The sequence below is a fragment of the Parathielavia appendiculata genome (assembly GCF_033297405.1).
Source record: "Parathielavia appendiculata strain CBS 731.68 unplaced genomic scaffold N657scaffold_20, whole genome shotgun sequence".
Lineage (NCBI taxonomy): Eukaryota > Fungi > Ascomycota > Sordariomycetes > Sordariales > Chaetomiaceae > Parathielavia > Parathielavia appendiculata.
Window position 1 is genome coordinate 192,815 of NW_026944239.1, and position 20,099 is coordinate 212,913.

At 57.2% G+C, this 20,099-nt stretch overlaps 7 protein-coding genes across 7 annotated transcripts; 4 read left to right on the forward strand and 3 right to left on the reverse strand.

Moving 5' to 3' along the window:
- Positions 1–239: 239 nt before the first annotated feature.
- On the forward strand, positions 240–2,322 carry N657DRAFT_625933 (CHL4-domain-containing protein; the record flags this gene model as incomplete). Its single annotated transcript, XM_062790767.1, has 2 exons — positions 240–1,968; positions 2,116–2,322. The coding sequence occupies exons 1-2, from the start codon at positions 700–702 to the stop codon at positions 2,320–2,322; spliced, it is 1,476 nt and encodes a 491-aa protein (XP_062643790.1). The 5' UTR covers positions 240–699.
- Positions 2,323–2,353: 31 nt separating this feature from the next.
- On the reverse strand, positions 2,354–4,275 carry N657DRAFT_649592 (uncharacterized protein). The gene is made up of 3 exons (XM_062793758.1): positions 3,788–4,275; positions 3,549–3,726; positions 2,354–3,476 (listed from the first exon to the last, which is right to left on the reverse strand). The coding sequence occupies exons 1-3, from the start codon at positions 3,869–3,871 to the stop codon at positions 2,476–2,478; spliced, it is 1,263 nt and encodes a 420-aa protein (XP_062643791.1). The 5' UTR covers positions 3,872–4,275; the 3' UTR covers positions 2,354–2,475.
- Positions 4,276–4,581: 306 nt separating this feature from the next.
- On the forward strand, positions 4,582–8,081 carry N657DRAFT_649593 (uncharacterized protein). Its single transcript, XM_062793759.1, has 4 exons — positions 4,582–4,751; positions 4,805–4,962; positions 5,025–7,551; positions 7,621–8,081. Exons 1-4 carry the CDS (start codon positions 4,733–4,735, stop codon positions 7,662–7,664), a joined length of 2,748 nt encoding a protein of 915 aa, XP_062643792.1. The 5' UTR covers positions 4,582–4,732; the 3' UTR covers positions 7,665–8,081.
- N657DRAFT_240555 (uncharacterized protein) lies at positions 7,693–8,280 on the forward strand. Its single transcript, XM_062786373.1, has one exon. It carries the CDS (start codon positions 7,784–7,786, stop codon positions 8,084–8,086), a length of 303 nt encoding a protein of 100 aa, XP_062643793.1. The 5' UTR covers positions 7,693–7,783; the 3' UTR covers positions 8,087–8,280.
- A 2,679-nt stretch (positions 8,281–10,959) lies between these two features.
- On the forward strand, positions 10,960–12,226 carry N657DRAFT_240572 (CFEM-domain-containing protein). The gene is made up of 4 exons (XM_062786374.1): positions 10,960–11,250; positions 11,333–11,560; positions 11,616–11,954; positions 12,004–12,226. Exons 1-4 carry the CDS (start codon positions 11,161–11,163, stop codon positions 12,073–12,075), a joined length of 729 nt encoding a protein of 242 aa, XP_062643794.1. The 5' UTR covers positions 10,960–11,160; the 3' UTR covers positions 12,076–12,226.
- An 888-nt stretch (positions 12,227–13,114) lies between these two features.
- N657DRAFT_674546 (glycosyltransferase family 4 protein) lies at positions 13,115–14,621 on the reverse strand (the record flags this gene model as incomplete). Its single annotated transcript, XM_062795759.1, has 2 exons — positions 14,430–14,621; positions 13,115–14,358 (listed from the first exon to the last, which is right to left on the reverse strand). The coding sequence occupies exons 1-2, from the start codon at positions 14,605–14,607 to the stop codon at positions 13,115–13,117; spliced, it is 1,422 nt and encodes a 473-aa protein (XP_062643795.1). The 5' UTR covers positions 14,608–14,621.
- A 1,497-nt stretch (positions 14,622–16,118) lies between these two features.
- On the reverse strand, positions 16,119–19,994 carry N657DRAFT_580563 (kinase-like protein; the record flags this gene model as incomplete). Its single annotated transcript, XM_062789467.1, has 2 exons — positions 16,119–19,590; positions 19,720–19,994. The coding sequence occupies 2 exons, from the start codon at positions 19,992–19,994 to the stop codon at positions 16,119–16,121; spliced, it is 3,747 nt and encodes a 1,248-aa protein (XP_062643796.1).
- Positions 19,995–20,099: the final 105 nt, after the last annotated feature.

Here is a 20,099-nt window from a genome sequence, read left to right on the forward strand (position 1 = left end):
GAGGGCGCACAGTGAAGATTGGCGACGTGAGGCAACTTGTTGCACCGCCCTATCGGGACTTCCCAGAAGAGGAGACCGATCGAGGCATTGCTTGTAACCGCACGTGTAACATTAACCGCGAGTTAAGACCCACAACCGAGCCCGGCAGGCCTTGTGAATCGTCGCGCTGAAATAGTGACAATCTTTCGAACGGCAAGGCAATGTTAGGTACTGTACTTTACAGTATTCGGGCCCCAGTGGATTCAGATAACAACACCGAGTGCATGCAATTATGTGGCATGGAATGCCGTCCATACTCATGTTCTCACGGTCGGAACAAGACTAAGCGGTTTGATACCTCGCAAAGCGTCACCAACCACGTTGATCAGTCCAGCTCATGGATGTGTCCCCAGGCGCCGTTTCCGGTGGTGTGATGTTGGGTCATGAACAGAAAATAGTCGCCCCTGTACCTCACTACTGCAGTGTGTGGTTCCGTTTCTGTGTAGCCCGGAAGATGGTCTCGCTTGGCATTTTCATCCCACTTCAGGTTTAGTTGCTTGCTGCACAGTCAGGAGGATATCAACAACACATTGCAATGATTACATTGCAGGAACGGATTTGGCGACTCACTCGGCACTTGGGAGTAATTGAAGAGAGTTGAAACATTGATAATTGATATGGGCCAGCACATCCTGGTGAACAATGGCTCATTAAACGACAATGCCGCGCATCTCGGTCCCCACGACAGCGCGTCTGCCGTCGGCGCTGCGCGTCGACTCATCGAACCCGGCAGTCACTAAGATCCTCAGTCGCCTCTCACGCTCCTCTCTGCTGTCGGTGGCACTTGACTGGCTCGACGATAACAACTTCGCTTTGGCCCAACCATACCTACGCGAGGATGAGAATGATGACGAGGAAGCCGATGAAACAGACGGCTTCTACCCCCCTGCACGCTCGCCTGAGGCCCTCCGTGACCTCTACATCTCCCTGCAAGCGCGCAAGGGCTCCAAACGCGAGGTGCTCGACCGCATCACTGAAGGCGACTGGCGGCATGGCCTGACTTTATACCAGCTTGCCATGGCAGACCTTCAGTACCTCTACGACCACCCGACGTCTCAGAAATGGTCCGCCTACCGCGTTACGCCACTCAAAGCCCCCACCGATCCGGACGGCGAGGAACCGCCTCAGATCGACACCCAATCCCTCACCATCCCCCGCTTCCACCCGTCCACCTTCCTCAAAACCCTTCAGGCCCAAGTCCTACCAGACGTCAAAGCCCACTACACGTTCGACCCCCACCAGTCCCTGCCTCTTCTGCTCCTCCGTATCTTTATCCTGGACTCGCCCTACAACACCAGTCACGCCTTACAACGGCAACAAACCAACAACAACAACAGCAGCAAAGCACCGCCCGGCACCGCCACGGGCTTCGACGCCTCCCGAACAGTCTATATCGCCTTCCCCGACGCCTCGCCACAAGTGTTCATCTCCAAACCAGAATCCACCACCCCCGCCGGCGGCGGGGGCGCAGCAGGCGAATCCAAATCCCTGCGCAACCTCCTCGTGGAGGGCATCCCTAAGGCGCTCTCGCGCCCGCTTCAGCGCCAACGCTTCACGCTGCAGTCGACCAACCTTGTGACGCGCAACCTGGCCGAGCTGGTCCAGCGCCGGGGCGGCGGGAGGACGAACTCTGCTGGTGGCGGGTGGAGTATCTATGCTGATGAATCCGGAAAGAAGAGGGAGACACCGCTTGATTTGCTGCTGCCTAGTCCGCCGCTTTCTGGGAAAGAGGGTGATGAGGTTAATAATGGTGATGGGGGGAAGAGAAGGGCTGCTTCTGGCTTGGCCGGGGGGGGGGAGGAGGAGGAGGAAAGGGCTGCGAAACGGGCAAGATTGGTTGCGCTTGCGCGGTTTGGCGGGACGGCGGTTATGGGGGATGGGAAGGGGGTCGAGAGGGTGGATGTTGTGGTTGAGGATACGTTTCCTGCGGTTGTCGGCGGGCAGGATGGGTGGAGTGAGGAAAGGGACGGAGAAGGCATAATAGGGAGTGGTGGCGGCAGAAGCGGGAGGAAGAGCCGGGTGGATGCTGTGCTAAGGAGGGCCGCGGCGGAGGAGGAGGAGGAGGATGACGATGAGCAGCAGAACGAGCCCGCTCAGACGTGGCGGCCGCATGTCAGACTCACGTTCCATGGCCCGCATGTCTTTGCGGGGATACGGCAGCTTGTCGAGTGTGGAATCATCGACGGCGAGCGGATGCCGGGGTGGATGACCGGGGAAGAGGGTGTGACGATAGGGACCGTGAGGAACGGGAGGATACGCGGCCACAAGGGATCTGGGCTGTAAAAGGATACCTGGGGTTGGGCGTTGATCTATCTGTATTGAATTGTATATGTGTGGATGTCATCTCTTTCCTACGCCTCGCACAACGTCGTCGAGATTAGCCCTCATGACAGTCGTCTATTCGTGTTGCGAATCCGCTACCCCGAAATATCAGATCTACGATTCTATCCCAAACACCTTGACCGTATTCGCCCACGCCGCTTCGCACACCTCCTCAAGAGACACCCCCTTGATGCCGGCCACGATCTTGGCAATACGCTCAATCGTGCATGGCTCATTGCGTCCCTTGATCATGGCGCCTTCTTCCCACTTTTCCTTTTTGACCGTCTTGTACCGCTCCGGAACTTCCGGTTCCTTTTTCTGGTTATTCTTCCCCTGTTGCTGCTGCTGCTGCTTCTTCTTCTTCTCCGGCTCACCCGCTCGCTCCTCCGCCATAGCAGCAGCGGCAGAGGTGACAGCAGCCTTCGCCTTCGCCTTCGCCTCCCACTCAACAAGATACTTCCACCCCTCATGGCTAGGCCTGACCTCGCACCACGGCCCGTCCGTCTCCAGCATCAGCCTGGACATTTCAATCTTCCTGACCACCTCGCAGTTCTCGGCCGTCTTGAAGCTGCACCCGTTGACGCCAATGTACAGGCCCAGGTCCATGAGCTCGCGCATCTCGTCGACGGTGCCGGTGAAGCTGTGCACCACACCGCCCCTTTCGAGCCGCTCGAGCCGCGGGCCAAAGGCCTCCTTGAGCAGGCGGACAAAGTCCTCGTGGGCGGCGCGCGAGTGAAGGAAGAGCGGGAGCTGCGGAGACAGCGAGGCGGCGAGGGCCAGCTGGGCCGAGAAGGAGTGAAGCTGGACTTCTTTGGAGCAGTAGTGCAGGCGGTCGTAGTCCAGGCCGAACTCGCCGAAGGCGACCAGTTCTGGTGATGAAGACCCCCGGGCCCGGGCAATGAAGTCTGCTAGGTCGGCGATGATCTTATCGTTACGGGCTGGGTCGACCCCGTCGCCGTCGGGCATCGGTCGTGACGGGTCGGGGTCGCAGGCTGGGGTGTGCTCGGACTCTTCTTCGCCTTCGCTCTGGCTCTCGTCGTGGTGTTTATGGTGGGAGGCGCTAAAGATGGAACTGCTGCACGGGTGGATGCCGGCGGTTGAGAAGACGGTGCCGGCTGTTTTCATCTTGGTGTCAGCACCCGTCACCTGCTAATCTGGTCGTGGTGATGGTTTGGTGGTAGACTGACGGAATTCCCTGGCTAGCTTGAGTGCATCTCTGGAGCTCTTGAATGATGACCCCGTCACAATAAGCTTCGTGCATCCAACATCGACTGCTCTCCCTACAACCCCTTTGAGGTCGTCGGGGTGCCTGGATTTGCCATGGTAGCGACCCCTGAAGATGGGGTCTGCCAAGTTAATACCAATCTGTGACGCAGAATGAAGGGTCAGTATGTTTTGCATAAGACATGGCGCTCCAGGAACTCACATCGATGTATCTGGGTGTGTACGTTGTAAGTGGCGGAGCAACGGTTGAGGCTCCGTCGATGAGACGCGATTTGGAGTCGGTCATTGTTGACACTGTTGATGCAAAACGAGCAAGACTGCCCAATGTCGAGGAACCAGTAAGCGAAAACCGTGGTGTTAATTGCAAAGACCTTAGTCTCATAGTCTGTCAAAAATTTGAATATTAATGACCCCGTCTGTGGCCGTCAAGAAACGTTGGTATTCACAGCCTGACTCTGAGCAGTTTGTCCTCAAATCTCAGCCGTCCTCAAGGAGATCAGATGGTGTGGAGAGTCGACAGAGGTTAGTTCCCAGCAATGTACGCCCCACACTAAGTCGGGTCCGATATGACATAATTTGACTGGGCCCCGAAAGCCGACGGCTTGTGGTCGGTGATACGGGGGACTCTGTATCGGGCGGCTTGGAACCTCATCTGATTCTCGAGAGGCTGGCCGGCAAACGCAGCAATTGAGGCACAGCCATCCATCCGCTCCAAGATCGCTCCATACACGGCGCTTTCTCCCAATGCCGAGTCGCTGCCTGAGGCCAAGGCCCGATGCCCAGCGGACTGCCAGCGGTTTGGCAGGTGCATGGCGGGGCATCCAGTAACTGTGGGCCCGGCCTGTTTGTTTAATGGGCGGGGCTGTTGGCGACGCGCCAAAATCTGGCGGCACGCGTCCGACGCGGTCCTCCGGGCTTAAAAGAGTGCAAAGCAGAGCCCCGGTTTCCTCCTCCCTTGCACATCCCGACATCAAACACACGACTCTAGGACGCGAAGGACTGTCCGACTGCAGCCCCTGCTCCCATTCGTGACCACTTTAAGACTCAGACCAACAGTGCATCGATTCCCTTTCTTTTTGACATCTCGTCTCGTGTCCGACTTTTCTGCCTTCTTTGTCATAACCCTGGGTCCGACACATCCGACGCCATGTACGTCAGGAAGCGCGGTATGTCTACCACGTTTGCGATCCTGCGACTGGTGATGCTGACTTCCCTTCAGATGGGCGCCAGGAGCGCGTCCAATTCGACAAAATCACAGCTCGCGTTTCGCGTCTCTGCTATGGCCTTGACATGGACCATGTCGACCCGGTGGCCATCACCCAGAAGGTCATCTCGGGCGTCTATGGAGGTGTCACAACTGCCCAGCTCGATGATTTGGTAAGCCCACCCCAATCTCGGTGCCCTCTCTATCTTCAACATGCTAACGCGTCGTCTTCCAGGCCGCCGAGACTGCCGCCTACATGACAGTCACACACCCCGACTACGCCATCCTTGCCGCCCGTATCGCCGTCTCCAACCTCCACAAGCAGACAAAAAAGCAATGGTCTGCCGTCGTGAGCGATCTCTACCACTATGTCAACCCCAAGAACGGCCGGCCGTCTCCCATGATTGCCAAGGAGACATATGAAATTGTCATGCGGCACAAGGACGAGTTCGACTCGGCCATTGTCTATGACAGGGACTTCAACTACCAGTACTTCGGCTTCAAGACCCTCGAGCGCTCATACCTGCTGAAGCTCGACGGCAAGATTGTCGAGCGGCCCCAGCACATGATCATGCGGGTTGCCGTCGGCATCTGGGGAGACAATATCGAGCGCGTTATCGAGACGTACAATCTCATGTCCAACAAGTTCTTCACACACGCATCCCCGACGCTATTTAACGCCGGTACTCCTCAGGCCCAGCTCTCGTCCTGCTTCCTGGTCGACATGAAGGACGACAGCATCGAGGGTATCTACGACACCCTCAAGACTTGCGCCATGATCTCCAAGATGGCTGGCGGTATTGGTCTGAACATTCACCGCATCCGCGCCACCGGCTCATACATTGCCGGCACAAATGGTACCTCCAATGGCATTATTCCCATGCTGCGGGTCTTCAACAACACTGCCCGGTACGTCGACCAGGGCGGTAACAAGCGCCCTGGCGCCTTTGCCATCTACCTTGAGCCTTGGCATGCCGATGTTTTCGAGTTCCTCGACCTTCGCAAGAACCATGGCAAGGAGGAGGTTCGCGCCCGTGACCTCTTCCTGGCGCTCTGGATCCCAGATCTCTTCATGAAGCGAGTCGAGAAGAACGGCGAGTGGACCCTCATGTGCCCCAACGAGTGCCCGGGTCTTGCCGATTGCTACGGCGACGAGTTTGAGGCTCTGTATGAGAAATACGAGAAGGAGGGCCGTGGCCGTAAGACTGTAAAGGCCCAGAAACTGTGGTATGCCATCCTCGAGGCCCAGACCGAGACCGGCAATCCCTTCATGCTCTACAAGGATCACTGCAACCGGAAGAGCAACCAAAAGAATCTCGGTACCATCCGCAGCTCCAACCTTTGCACCGAGATCATTGAGTACTCGGCCCCTGATGAGGTTGCTGTTTGCAACCTGGCCTCCCTCGCTCTTCCCCAGTTCGTCGATTACCAAAAGGGTGTCTACGACTTCAAGAAGCTGCATGAGGTCACTCAGGTCGTTGTTCGCAACCTGAACAAGATCATCGACGTCAACCACTACCCCGTCAAGGAGGCCTACAACAGCAACATGCGCCACCGCCCCATTGGTGTGGGCGTCCAGGGCCTGGCGGATGCCTTTCTGGCCCTGCGCATGCCTTTCGAGTCTCCCGAAGCCCGTCAGCTGAACAAGCAGATTTTCGAGACCATATATCATGCCGCTCTCACTGCATCTTGCGAGCTTGCCAAGGAGCAGGGCACTTACTCGACGTATGAAGGGTCTCCTGTGTCTCAGGGCATCCTCCAATACGACATGTGGAACGTCAAGCCAAGTGATCTTTGGGACTGGGATGCCCTCAAGGCTAAGATCAAAGAGCATGGTGTCCGGAACAGCTTGCTGCTCGCACCCATGCCCACTGCTTCAACATCCCAGATTCTGGGCAACAATGAGTGCTTTGAGCCCTACACTTCCAACATCTACCAGCGCCGTGTGCTGGCCGGCGAGTTCCAGGTTGTCAACCCCTGGCTTCTGAAGGATCTCGTCGATATGGGTTTGTGGTCCGACAACATGAAGAACCGCATCATAGCTGAGGGTGGCTCGATCCAGAACATCCCCAACATTCCCGCCGACATCAAAGCTCTCTACAAGACTGTTTGGGAGATTTCGCAGCGGACTGTCGTCCAGATGGCGGCCGACCGTGGTGCCTTCATCGACCAGTCGCAATCCCTCAACATCCACATGCGCGAGCCCACCATGGGCAAGATCACCAGCATGCACTTTACAGGTTGGAAGCTGGGTCTTAAGACGGGCATGTACTACCTTCGCACCCAGGCCGCGGCGCAGCCCATCCAGTTCACCGTCGACCAGGAGGCACTCCGCGTGCAGGACACCAACACAGGCAAGGTGTCGGGCCTCAAGAAGCGCGCCCCGCCGGGCAGCTACATGTCGTCTCCCACCGCCGTTCCCCGTCCCATGGCGATTATCAATAAGGAGAGCACTCCCAACGGTACGGGCAGCAAGGGCGTCACGACCCCGAGCACACCGCCCCCCAGGAGTCCCATCAAGGCACCTGGCCTGGGCGAGGTGAAGCCTCGTGTTTTGGCTTCACCGTCCAAGCCGCCCGCGTTCAAGGCCGACGTCGATGAGGGCGATAGTCCCAAGGCTCTGCCCACGGAGCCGACGGACAGCCAGCCTAAATTGGAGGACATCGGCTCGCCGGCTCTCGGCGCCAAGAAGGATGCCGAGGATAAGGAGGATGAGAGCAAGGAGCGCGAGTTGGACATCTACTCTGAGGCTGTCCTTGCTTGTAAGTTTCTCACTAGTCATAAGCAAACCCTTGAACCAGGGACGGCCATGCTAACCGATAACCTCACAGGCAGCATTGAGAACCCCGAGGCCTGCGTGATGTGCAGCGGTTGATTTACTCGGCCACTGACCCGTGTACGAATGAAACATGGCGCGATGTAGCGTGATGATGGGATTAATCACTGGCATGGTTGGGTTTGGTTCTCCTTCGGTTTGTGCTTTCTCAGGGAATCATGATGGGCATGTGCGGGCATCCTTCAGTTGCGTCGTGGACTTGCCCTTGCGTGGACGGGAACACACACTCCACACCGCACGGCGCGGCGCGGAAAGGAGGGCGGCAATATGCCGGATACCATCTCCGTCTTTTCTTTTGGGCAGGTGTTGGATTATTAGGTGCCATTAAGGGTTTGGTTGTTTTCTACCCTCGACATTTGGCTGTACGAGGGTGTTTCCTGTCTAGTAGATGTACCACCAACTGCAGCAGGCTGGGCTTGCGCAGGCCGCTGTTGTTTCTCTTAGCTATCTCGTTAGGATGAGAAGTTTGTCTCTATTCATATTACCTTTTGCATGCCTGCAGCATTGAGGGTGTGGTATTGCCAAACATGGCCTTGGCCACGGTGAAACAGTCAGACGATGCTACAAGTACAAAGCCAAGGACGTGTGGCAGGCAGAGGGCCTTGGTGGTGTTGGAAGGGACCACAGGGGCGACGGATGTCTCATGTTGTATCCCAGGCCCGCCCGCAAGCTGCGGTATGCTCAACCTGTCAACTTGTTGCGTGGTAGGTTGTTCGGTGGATGTCCTCTACCAACCGAGCGCGGTGGGTGGTGTGTTCATATGAGCTCGCTCTCTGTCATGGTTCCAAGGTGGTTCAGTTCTGCGGGCGGTACTAGCGCCGTCCCGAAGACAACCCACACCAAGCAAGGATGAAGCGCCCGAATTCTAATTCTACCGCCCTGAGAAGTGACTGCGCTTCTTTACTCGGTTGGTCCTCCCAAGGCAGATACCAATCCTGTAGTCAGCCCAACCGCTTGCTTGCTCTTGCATCTGCCGCGTTTGGATTGCAGCGCAATGTATGCATGCGATGGGGAATTTGCACGGCACAACACGGGGCAAACTGCATCGCGATTTGCATGGTGGACATCGTTCGCGGCAGAATGGCAGTGCAGTATGACACCAGGTCGAAATTGAGGAGGGCTGTCAAAGACTGATCTCAGATCTCCCTTGATAGAACAGGGACAGCATGGATCGCACAGCGGTGATGACAGATCGCAGCAGCAACCGGCTGGTGATTGTCACACCAAGTGGGAAATTGAAGGTTCGTTGGTGACACCGAACCGTATGTGGTTGAGTCGTGTGTTGCTTCTAGACAAGTTTGAGCGTCTCATTTCGTGGGACCTTCATTTCGGTGCCTGTCTGTTGCCCTCATGCGGTATCATGGCGTCCGCGGTGTCATGAGCGCGGTGCCTTGCGGAACACCAAATTTGACATGGTCAGCCTATACGCGAGGCATACCTCTCCCGTGCATGGCTGAGAGATAGAAACCAGTGATGTTTTTCTGTGAGACGTAAGGGAGACTTCTAGTGTAGCCTGTTTTGCCCGTGCGAAGCAAATGTGTCTCACCCTAAGGGAAGCGTACGGACTGTGGCTGCGAGACGCTAGGGTATGACAGGACGGGTCCGAGAAAATGATTCCATGGACCATTGAGGCTCAATTTCTGTTTGGTGCCGACCCTGCCATTACATTTTTAAGTCTTCTCAGATGTGCACAATGGGCGCTGTTGAATGAAACCAGACTGCATGCTCGGTACAAAAAGATGTTGAGAGTGGGGCCTGTCCTGAGGCTGATGCAGGTTAGCGTCGGTGGTGAGTGCCAAGTCAGAGAGCAGGGGAAGGGATCTCGGAGCCAAGGCCGGAGCCGAGGGTGGGGGCCAGTCGGGAAGCCCGAGCATCGTCCGTTGACCTTCATTCCTCGCTTCTCGCAACGATTAACTACACAGTAGTTTCGTACAGTAGATGCAGGTAATTCCCGGCCCATGCTTCGAGGAGTCTTTCACGAGAGCCAGGTGACGGTGCCATGTTTGCTCCTTCTGGGCTCCGCCTTGCTTTGCTGTCGCTTCCATGTGCCCGGCTCCACCATCCAGCTTCTCCAGGTCCCCGACCTGCAGTGTGCCAGGGTTTGCTGCAGGGATTTGAGCAGGCATCGGTCTCATCGGCCAATGAGGAGCTGTCACCGCCGGAACCGACGAAGATCGCTTCGATCTCGACCACGTCCCACGATCTGAACGTGTGAAGATCCTCACTTATCATCTTTCGATCCAGCACCTCGCAGCTGAGACCGGGCGCTAACCTTTAGTTGTTAGCCATGCTGGATTGCCCATTTACAGCTACACGTGTAGTCTGCTTTGGAAGTTTTCCTCGCTGTGGCGATTCCACCACAACCGGCGTGGAGCCACTCTCTTGAACAGTTCCGATGAACACACTCCGGAAGTCGTCCGACGTCAGACGTGTCCCACGCAAGAACCGGCCAGTCTTGAGGCCACCGATGAGCTCAATGAATCCGAGCTGGAGGCAGCCGTGGGACAAGTGATTGATGCCCGCGGTGACGGACAAAATTTCACACTTCCAATTTGTCCCCCAGCACCGGCGGGAAGAGGCTGGTTGTCCACGACACTGCATGGGTCACCTCTCCAAGCAGCACCCACCCGCAGCATGGAGCCTCAAGTGGCTGCATATCTGGCCGTGATGTGGCAGACGGGACCGACTTCCGTCATGGACTCATGGAAGCAGCAATACAAGGTTCCCGCGTGCGTAAGGGACAATGAAGTATATTCGACAAGGCCGGAAATTGGCCTGTCACCTGTTGTTGCCGAGAGAAGCAATCAAGGTACCTTAGCAAGCAAGCCAGCTTGCCAGCTGTCGATCGAGTCTCCGCCAAAACCTGAAGGAGTCCAGAATGTGGGTGCCAGCAAGGCGTCGACGGAAAGGTAACAGACAGGGACCGAGGTCTTGATCTGGGAGGCTGGGCTGATCTGTCTGCATTGAATTCGTGATGGGCGAGAGAGTAAAGGTTCGTCATGAGCCGGGATGGATTCCATACTCTTCTGCACTTTCCCGCTGCTGTGGGGAGATGAGTTACAACAGCATGGCAGGCAGTGGCAACCCGGGTTGGTTCGTCGTGAGTTTGCCAGGCCCCCTCCGCTTCTTTCATCCGGGAAGGTGCGATCGTCACTGCCCTCGGGGGCCACAAGACCTCGGTGCTGTGACCGTGGCGCGGTTTCCCTAGCAATATAAGCCCTCATAATTTCCTTGTGCCCTCACGTCGTTTCTTTCCTTGCCCGCTTTCCATCTGATTCTCTCTGGTAACTCAGTCTCGCGAAACCTGAAGCGTCTAGCCAACCCGGTGCGCAGTCACCCACTTTATTCTTCATTAGAACTTCCCACAAACCGCAAAACCCGTCTTTCTTTGGCCGAACACAAAACTCACCTTCCACCTTCTCCCAATCTTTCCGATTTCCACCAACAACACCGATTCACCCCAAGGCTCGTTCTCACGAAGCACAACTATCCACATAACTCTTGAATCGCGAACCACCCGACGACATCTCCCACAATGAAGATTAACGTCACTACCATTCTCGCCCTCGCCGGCGCCGCTACCGTGGCTGCCGTCGACTACCCTTCCAACTTGCCTGAGTGCGGCGTAAGTAGGAAATCTTCAACTCTTCAAATGGCTTTGTCTACCCCGCTGCGCAACGGCTTCCGTACTCACAGCGTTATGACAGAAAAAATGTGCCACCGACATGTTCGGCAAGGCTGCTGAGCTCGGCTGCGGCCCGGGTGACATTACCTGCCTGTGCAGCAACGTGAACTTCGGCTACGGTATCCGCGATTGCTCAGCCGCTGTCTGCGCAAGCGTTGACCAAGTCAATGAGGCCATTGATTGGCACAACAGCCTCTGCTCGAGCGCTGGTGTTACTACTGCCAGCCTTTCCTCGACCACTTCTGCCTTTGTAAGTATCTTGTGCCTTGTTGGCAGAGACCTGGCCGGCTAACGCTCAAAATCAGGGCACTGCAACCCCTTCGGGCAGCCCTGTCACCAGCACGGCCACCACGGCCACTCCGATCACGACGAGCACCTGGACTTCGGTCTTCACCAGCGGCTCCGCCACCACTACGCTCACCGGCGAAACCACCATCTCGGGCATTAGCGGCGTGGCAGGCGCCACCACCATCCCCCAGACCACCGTGACTTCGCCGATAGTCTCGACGCGTACTGAAGGTTCGTCGACTTTTGAGACCACCGTCGGAACCACGACCTTGGTCTCCAGCGTCACCGGGGATGCCCTGAGCAGCGCCCTGTCCAGCCAGGCCTCGCAGGCTTCGTCCAGCAGCAGCAGCGGCCAGGTATGTCTTGCGGAAGCCAATGACTGGACTCACACTAACTGCTTCCCAGGGTTCCCAGATCACAGCTGCTCCCGCCCTCGGCTTCATCGCCGCCGCCGGCATCGCGGCTGCTTTCCTATGAGGTCTGCACGCCTAACATGCGGATTCTGGGATGAACTTTCCCTGCGGGTCCTCTTGATGGATGCGTTACGATTGCATGACAGCTGGGGTGGAAGAACGGACGGTACCGATCTTTAATGGCTATTGGGACATGGTTACGGATGGAGGCCCCGAAGGTTTATGGCTGTTCTTTGCTTTGATATCCCGTCGATATGCCCACTTTCTTCCTGCTGGGCATTGTGTTCTTGTACATACTATGTAGAGCTGGGCGTTCCGAGATACGGACAGATACCCAGAATGGGGTACAATCACGGTGATTTCTTTTTATGATGGTTGGACCGGGGTAATGGTGAGATAGGTGCCAGAAATCGGAATACAAAAGTTTTTATTGATCCGGCAATGCTCAAGCCGAGCAGCTTCTCTGGCTCCCACTATCGGCTGATGTTGACAATCGGCGATTGACTCGAGCCGGTCTGCAGTGTCTCTTCGGAACTGGCAGCCCCCGAACTCTGAGATCAAAAATATAAGGCTGTTCAACTCTCTGTTGCGCTGCTGCTGTCGACTTGGTCTTCCTGCGATTTGTACTGTAACTCAGCCATGAGAGTCAGATCTGCACGTACAAGTGTCTGACATACACGCTGACAGCATGCGCGGTTCTGCTTTTTCCAGCCATCATTTCCTGTGCGGTACAGGCGACGGTGTAGTGGGATGTGATGCGCACTCTAACTCTCTCGCATCACTTCTCTCGCTCTATTCCTCTAGCATGACCGAAGTGTAGTCCCAAGACAACTATCAAGCTCTTCTTGACGAGTATGATAGGCCCCCGGATATCATAGGCAGGATCTGTGACTACTTTGACGGCTGGTGAGCGGGTGTTTCCAGGAGGCCCGGAGGATGGAGTGAACGACAGCGGTCCATCTAAGGTGCTTCACCCGAGGTTTAAAAAAGTCAAGGACCGCTGATGTTTTGAACTGTCTGAAGATGAACAGAACTGGCAGCAGCAATTGGAAGTGCAGCAATCAGAAATGCAGCAATGGCTGCGGCAGGCTCTATTTCGTCCGCTACCTCCCTATCCTCCCGGCCAGCACCACCGAAACCAGCACACCCACAGCCGCTATCAACCCAGCCAACACCACCGACGCCCGAGACATGCCCGGTGTCCACTTCATCTGCTCAAAGATGTGCTCCAACTGCTCAGCCATTTGCCCCTCCGCAAATTTCCCTCTCACCCTCTCCACCCCGGCCTTCCCCATCTCCTCCAGCTCCCCAGACGACATGTCATTCAGCGCCCTGTCCATAACCCTACTCCACTCCTCGGGCCTTGCCGGATCCCTCAACCACCCCGTCACGCCCTCCACCACCGTCTCCCTAGGCCCGCCACTATCCGCCGCCAGCACAGGCACCCCCCTCAGCATCGCCTCAAGCGGCACGATCCCGAAATGCTCATTGTTCGGGGTGTATACCAACAACCTCGCCGAGCGCAGCAACATCTCCTTCAACAGGTTTGGCACCGACAACAAAAACAACACATCGACCTCACGATCACCATCACCGCCGCCGACATTCAGCGCCGACACGAGGGTCCGTGTCGTGGCGCTCTTCAGCCCCAGCTCCTCCGCCAGCGCGACCAGTTCGGCATGGTTGGCCACATTCTCGGCCACACGGCTGTCATAGCCGCCCGCGAGGACCAGCTTGGCCTTGCGGCGCCTGGCCGGCGGGAGGAGGGCGAAGGCGCGCAGGGCGAGGGCAACGTTCTTCTTGCGCTCGAAGCGGTTGATGGAGAGGATGACGCCGTTTTGTTTCCAGGGGAGAAGCTCTATTCCATGGTGGTAATTGCCGTCGTCGTCGGCGGCGGCGACGGAGGTGTCGATGCACGGGTAGACGACATGTAGCTGTTTGGTTCTTGCCAGCGCGGGCCATGTCTGGGACACTATTCCCCTGGTAAACTCCGAGTTGACGGCTATGGCGTCGGCGAAGGCCATGCTCCATTGTTCGAGGGCGTCAAAGGGCACGCGGTAGAGGCGTTTGAGCAGGCGGGCGCGGCCCTGGGCGAGGAGCAGGTCCGGGAAGTGGCAGTAGAAGAAGATGGGGGCGGGGGTCGGGGCGAGGGATTTGAGCGCGGGCAGGCCGGCGCTGAGCTGGTCGATGAAGAAGGTATCGGGACCGAGGTCGCGCAGCTCCGAGGTGAAGAGGGCGATGTGCAGGATCAGGTGCAGCTGGCGGAGGATGGCGCAGAGGATGGCGAAGCGGCCGAGGAGGGTCGGCGGGACGAGCGTGTTGCCGCGCACGCGGACGTCGAGGGTGCCTAGTCATGATTAAGTAGGGGTGTTAGTTAGTGATTGGCATTGAAATGGGAAACAGCGCAAGAGAATGTACCATCGCGGGCCTCGTCGAAGCAGTGGGCGGGATCGCAGTGGCTCGTGAAGATGACGACCCTGTGCCCTCGCTTCTGCAATCCCACCGCCGCATCCACAACCAGCCTCTCAGCGCCCCCAATGCCCAGGTCTGGGTGTAGAAAGACTATGGTCTTGGTCCGTTCCTTGCCGCCGGCCATCTTGGACACGTTCTCGTGTCGTGGCGGTCGTCAAACCCAAGACGTACACGATAAGATGTCGATAGCTTTTCCCGGCAGGCAAGCAGATATAATCGGTACTCCACATACTGTATTGCACAGCAGCTGACCTTGTCAATTACGCCGTCATACCCGCATCCGAGAATACATATTCGTACATTACGACGCTGCAATTCAACGGCTCAACCGCTGATGGCTTTAAACCACAGCAAGCCGGTCGAGCACATGCTCGCTTGCCTTGTTCACTTGCACGACAAATGCAGCCAGAATCAGACAAGTCACAACCGACAGTACCGAGTGGCTTGCATTCCCCGGTCGGATGACACCAGTTCCGATCTCAAACTCCGGCCCCGAAACGCCGCCTTTGTCCGGATTACCCAGATAGGCAATAACTAATCCGACCCGACGCCGAGGGGAACCATCGACAAGAGCGCCAGTCTCGGGTCTCACCGCTCTGTCCACTCTGAGCCTTCCTCTTTTCGGTTTCAAGCGATAGCTGAGATATGCGCCGGCACGGGTACCAAACAGTAACGACGACTCGACAGCTCTGCACTGCAATACACCGCCAAGACGAAGACCCACGATGCCCAATGAAACAGGCTGCGCATGAAGAGACCGCAGCAGTATTGAGTAATGGAGCAGAGTAAGTAGTGTGAGCTGCAGGTACGGAGTAGATAGCGTAAAACAACTGAGAGCTATTTAGCCTTTGAGGAAAGTTCCCCATAAATTTCAAGCAGCTGGAAGGCCAAGTGCGCCGAGTTGAGTCAACAAGAGTCCGAACTCCCATACCAGGACCGCCGGCGCTTTCGAGTTATCCACCATCCACGCCGAAGTCCAACCATTCCCCATACCAGTCAAGAAATTAGATAAATAATCAATAATAAGATAAATATAAAACACAGTAAGAATGTAACCGCTTTCCCATCATCCATCCATCCAATCATTCGTAGGCAATGATCCCTCACCAAGCCTACTTACATGCATGTACTGTAACCAAAAGCAAGCCGAATTCAAGAGCTGGATATAATCAACAGTTAACAACCTCAAGTCAGAATCACTCCCGTGTTCCCAACATAAATTCATCCGCATCAGCCCCATCCCGTCAATGCAACCTTTGCGAAAAGAGCAAAAAGGCCTCCCAGTATCCTGGCAGTCTGTCTATAGTAAGAGTCGAAGTCCAAACAGCCACCCGATGCCCCGTCCCAATCCCCAGAAAGCGTGCCGATGCCACCCAACAAGACAATAAACCCGTTAAGTCAAAACGCACTCGAGACAGAGAGGAGTCGTAGGGGGAAATTCATCTGGTGATGATGGGTAAGGCTCATGGCGCATGTCGATCCAACGGATTGTTCCGACTGACCGACCGATGCTGTGTGAAATGCCGCAACCGAAACCGATGACAGAACGCTGTTAATAAATATTCCCACACCCAATCGCTTAGCCATCCTCAACCCCAAACCCGTCAACAAGCCCACCCCGCCCCATCCTCCTCGCTACTCGCTATCCACAAAAACCTTCTTCGCCGTCTCAGTGCTCCCAACACTCGCATTGGTATCTCTCCGCCTCGCACTCCCAATCAGCCTCTCGACCGAGTGCGTCTGTGCAAGGTGACCGTCCCTGGCCGGTGTCGCCGTCAACTCTGAGCCCGCGACACCGTGCTCGGCAGCCGGCTTCCTCTTGCGCCTGGCCATGGTCAACCCCTCGTCACTGTCGCTATCATTATCATCATTTTCTTCTTCCCGACAACTCCGCGACCCTCTCCGGTGGACAACAGCAGGCTTGCCCGGGTGTTCCGTCGCAGCGCGAGCAGCAGCAGCAGCGGCGGCGTGATCCAGCTTCACATGGACAGCGCCCTCCGGCACATCGTGCGCTAACAGCGGGAATCCCGACATGGGCTCCTTGGAGAACGCCGGCGGCGTGAGCGAGTCAGTCGTGTCGATGACCGAAGCCTGGTGGTGGACGACTCCCGGGTTGCCGAGGAACTCGCCCTCAAGGTCCGCAGACACCGAGCTCGTGCTGCTGAGCAACGCTGGAAGCGACGGGTCCGACTGGAAAGCGAGCATGCGGTCTGCAACGTCCTTGGTCATCTGGTTGTTCAGCCCATAAATGGGACTGGCCGACTCGCTTGGGCTGGTCAATGGCGTTGTGTCGGCGTCGATGGACGTCGAACTTGATGATTTGCCCGTCGCAATGGTTTCACCCCTGGATAGGGGCATAGGCGGGAACGTTTCGTCATCTGGCGATGGAGGGCAGGGAATCAGAGCAGGGTCGATGGGTTCCGGTGTGGATGGCTTCTGCACAGAACGTTGTGGCGTCCCAGGTCTGAACAGGCCCTTCTCACGACGTGGAGTCACGAGCCTCTCTTCGAGCTCCGCGAGGGCACGTTGTTTACCGTGCATGTTGGGGTCTGACCGGAACGGGCTGTGCTGATGACTTGGGTGTCGGCTCCCGGTCGGAGATGTGACGGCCGAGGCAGCAAGCTCAAGGCCCTTGACGAGCTCGATGGACCGTACGTGACGAGGACTCGGTGTGAAGTGCACGTTCCCCGGAGCAACTGCAACGCTCAGTGAGACTCTGGCTTCGGCACGCTTATCATCGCTCGCGAACAAGCCGCGATCGACGGACCGGGCTCGGCCAACTTCGTCCGCGTTTGGCTTCATATCCCGGGCCTTCCGTAGCGCCGTACTGGGATCTTCCCGAGGGCTGTCGATGAGCGGGGTCGGCGGTAGTGTCTGTATCTCCATCGGCGCCGGGGTAAGAGCTAGGAAGGCGGTTGTGACAGACCGGGCGTGCCCGTGGCGAGGAGGTTCCCGGTGCGGTGAGGCGGATGCCTGTCCGGTCCGAAAGTCGCTTATTGTTGGGAGAGACGTGAGCAATTCGAGCGGTCTGCGGCCTAGGTGACCACCACCCGGCGATGTTTGGTGAGATGCAGACGGAGAGGAAACAGGTTCCTCCTCCGGACTAGCTAGCACGCTGTGCGTCAGAGGATGTCCACCGGTTGGCTGCGCAGCGCTCGAGAAGTAATCATCGGGGCGTAAACTCCTCCGCCGCGCATCCCGTAGGTGGGGAGTGACCAACCCGGCTGCGGAGCTCTCGCCCGCTGAGCTCGCGGCGCTGCTCGCAGCACGCCGCCTCGACGAGACGCTCTCTGTGCGGTCTCCACGAGGATGCATGACCTTGCCGACCGCCTTCTTGACAACTGATCTTGCACGTTCCATCAAGCTTAGAGGCACGACAGCACGGGCCATGTCTTTTTCGTCGACCTGAATCTTCTTGCCCGACGTCCTCCTCGAAGGGTCCGTGTCGTCGATCCACGACATGATATCCACGCCCTGGGTGACCCAAGGGTGCCGCTTGACGTTGCGCAAGCGAATTCGCTTGTCGGGGTTCTTGGTAAGCATCTTGTTCAGCAGGTCCTGAAGCTCCGGCTCAATATCTTCATAGGCAAGCTCATCATCGTCGCGATACGGCGGCATGTTCACTCGTGTGTACAATGACTTTTCGCTGGGTTTGGTGGCGGGGTCGACCGGTCGCAGACGTCGGTCCGGAATGTAAACCTCCTCGTTGGCAATTTTCCTAAACATCTGCCACTCGTCCTCAGCTAGGAACGGGAGGCGGGCAAAGATCAAACAGTACAGCGTGACGCCCAGTGACCAGACATCAATCTGCTCCGTCACCCTGGGCTGTTTGCTGGGAGGGGCATCGTAGAGATCGGTAGCACAGAGTTCGGGGGCGAAGAAAGCCGGCGTGCCGACAGTCTTGGCAAGCTCCAGATCGTTGTCGAAGTCCCGGGCTTCCGACTCAGATATGGTGTCGTCGGGCTCTCCGTCACGGACGGGCCGTCCGAAGTACGACACGCCAAAGTCGGCAATCTTGGTCCTCTTGTCCTTGGTCCAAAGCAAATTCGCTGGCTTAATGTCGCGGTGAACTACGCCTTCGTAGTGCAAGTACTCCAGACCCAAGACGGTGTCGCGGAACGTGTTCCTCGCCTGCTCCATGGTGAAGCAAGGCACGTAGGAGAAATCGTCCACGTACGGATCGTGCACTTTGCTGAAGTCGAACGAAGATACTTGGGACATGAGCGAATCGTCGGCCATACTTGGGGACGTTGCCCGTGGGGCGGGATCTTCGACATATGGACCGTACATGCTTCCGTCAAGCGCTGCCAACGAGCTGGGGATTGACAATGCGCTCTGTGTCTCCAGATCAGGAGGATTGGAAGCCGATGCGAGGCTCGACTCGGGTATCCTCGACAGTGACTTGTTCGAGTGTGACCGGGATGGCGCCCGGGAGGTGGCTCTTGACCCCGCCAGAGAGCTCGAGTTCGACAGAGAGGGACGGATCGCCGCTAAGCCGGAATCCTCCCTGCCCAAAGAGCCGACTTGCGAGTCGAGCTCCTCGTCGCCGGCGGGGCCGTATTCCAGGCTCCAGTAGTCGTTGGTTGAGGATCGCTGTGCTGTGGCCCGCACCCTCGCCCGTTCGACATCTTTGGCGGCCTGCCGCTGCAATAGGAGACGCTCGAATCGGTCCTCCTCGGGCGTAGGCTTCGCACCGCGCATCTCTCTCTCGACGCGACGGCGTTCGTATTCGCAGATATGGGGCAACCCCTTCTTCCTCCATACTATCTCGCCGAGTTCGACATGTTCAAGCACCATGTAAATCTTCTTCAGCTCGGGGTCGTCGATGACCTCGAGCAGGGCGACGACGTTTGGGTGGCGGATCTTTTTGAGAATGGCAATCTCCCGCTTGCTCTTGTCCTGGGTGGACATGGCCGTGACCTTGCCAAGACGCCGCTTCTTGGAGAACCTCGGAATGATTTTGATGGCGACGAACTCCCCATTCTCAACGTTCCTGGCGAGCTTCACCTTCCCATGTATGCCGCGGCCGAGCTCCTCTATGATCTCGTAGTTATTGATGTGCTTTCTTCCGGTTGTATAATCGTGCTCGACATTTGCCTTGTGCGTCCTGATGGAGGTTGTTAGTCGGCAACTCATGGCATGTGGTGAGGGCGTGCTGCCCCACTCGTCTCCTTCTCTCCCAATCCTGGCGGGCGCGGCGGTCGGACAGTCAGAAGGCGAGAAGAGACAGACTTACTCTCGAACCTTGTGGCCCTGAAGTGGATGCAACTGCGGATGCAACAACCACGGGCTCGGGCTGGACGAGGCACCGGGGGTGGCCAGCTCGGAGCCGGGCTGGGACGGAAAGGCCATATTGGGGCGGGGCACAGATGGACTGAATAGCCCCGGCGACGACACCGGGGTGCTATTGGCAGTTCGCTGGGCGAGATGCGACGGCGGCGGTGGGAAGATGTTGTGAAGGCGAGGGTGCGAGGGCCGGTGCATCGGCTGTCGTGGTGGTTGAGGCTCCATGGTGGGAATCCTGATGAGCACGGTGTGGGGAGTCCTTCATGCTGGACAGCGGTGTCGGGTGTCTCTGACTGGCCAAGTCTGAAAGTCGGATGGCGGCAATTGCGA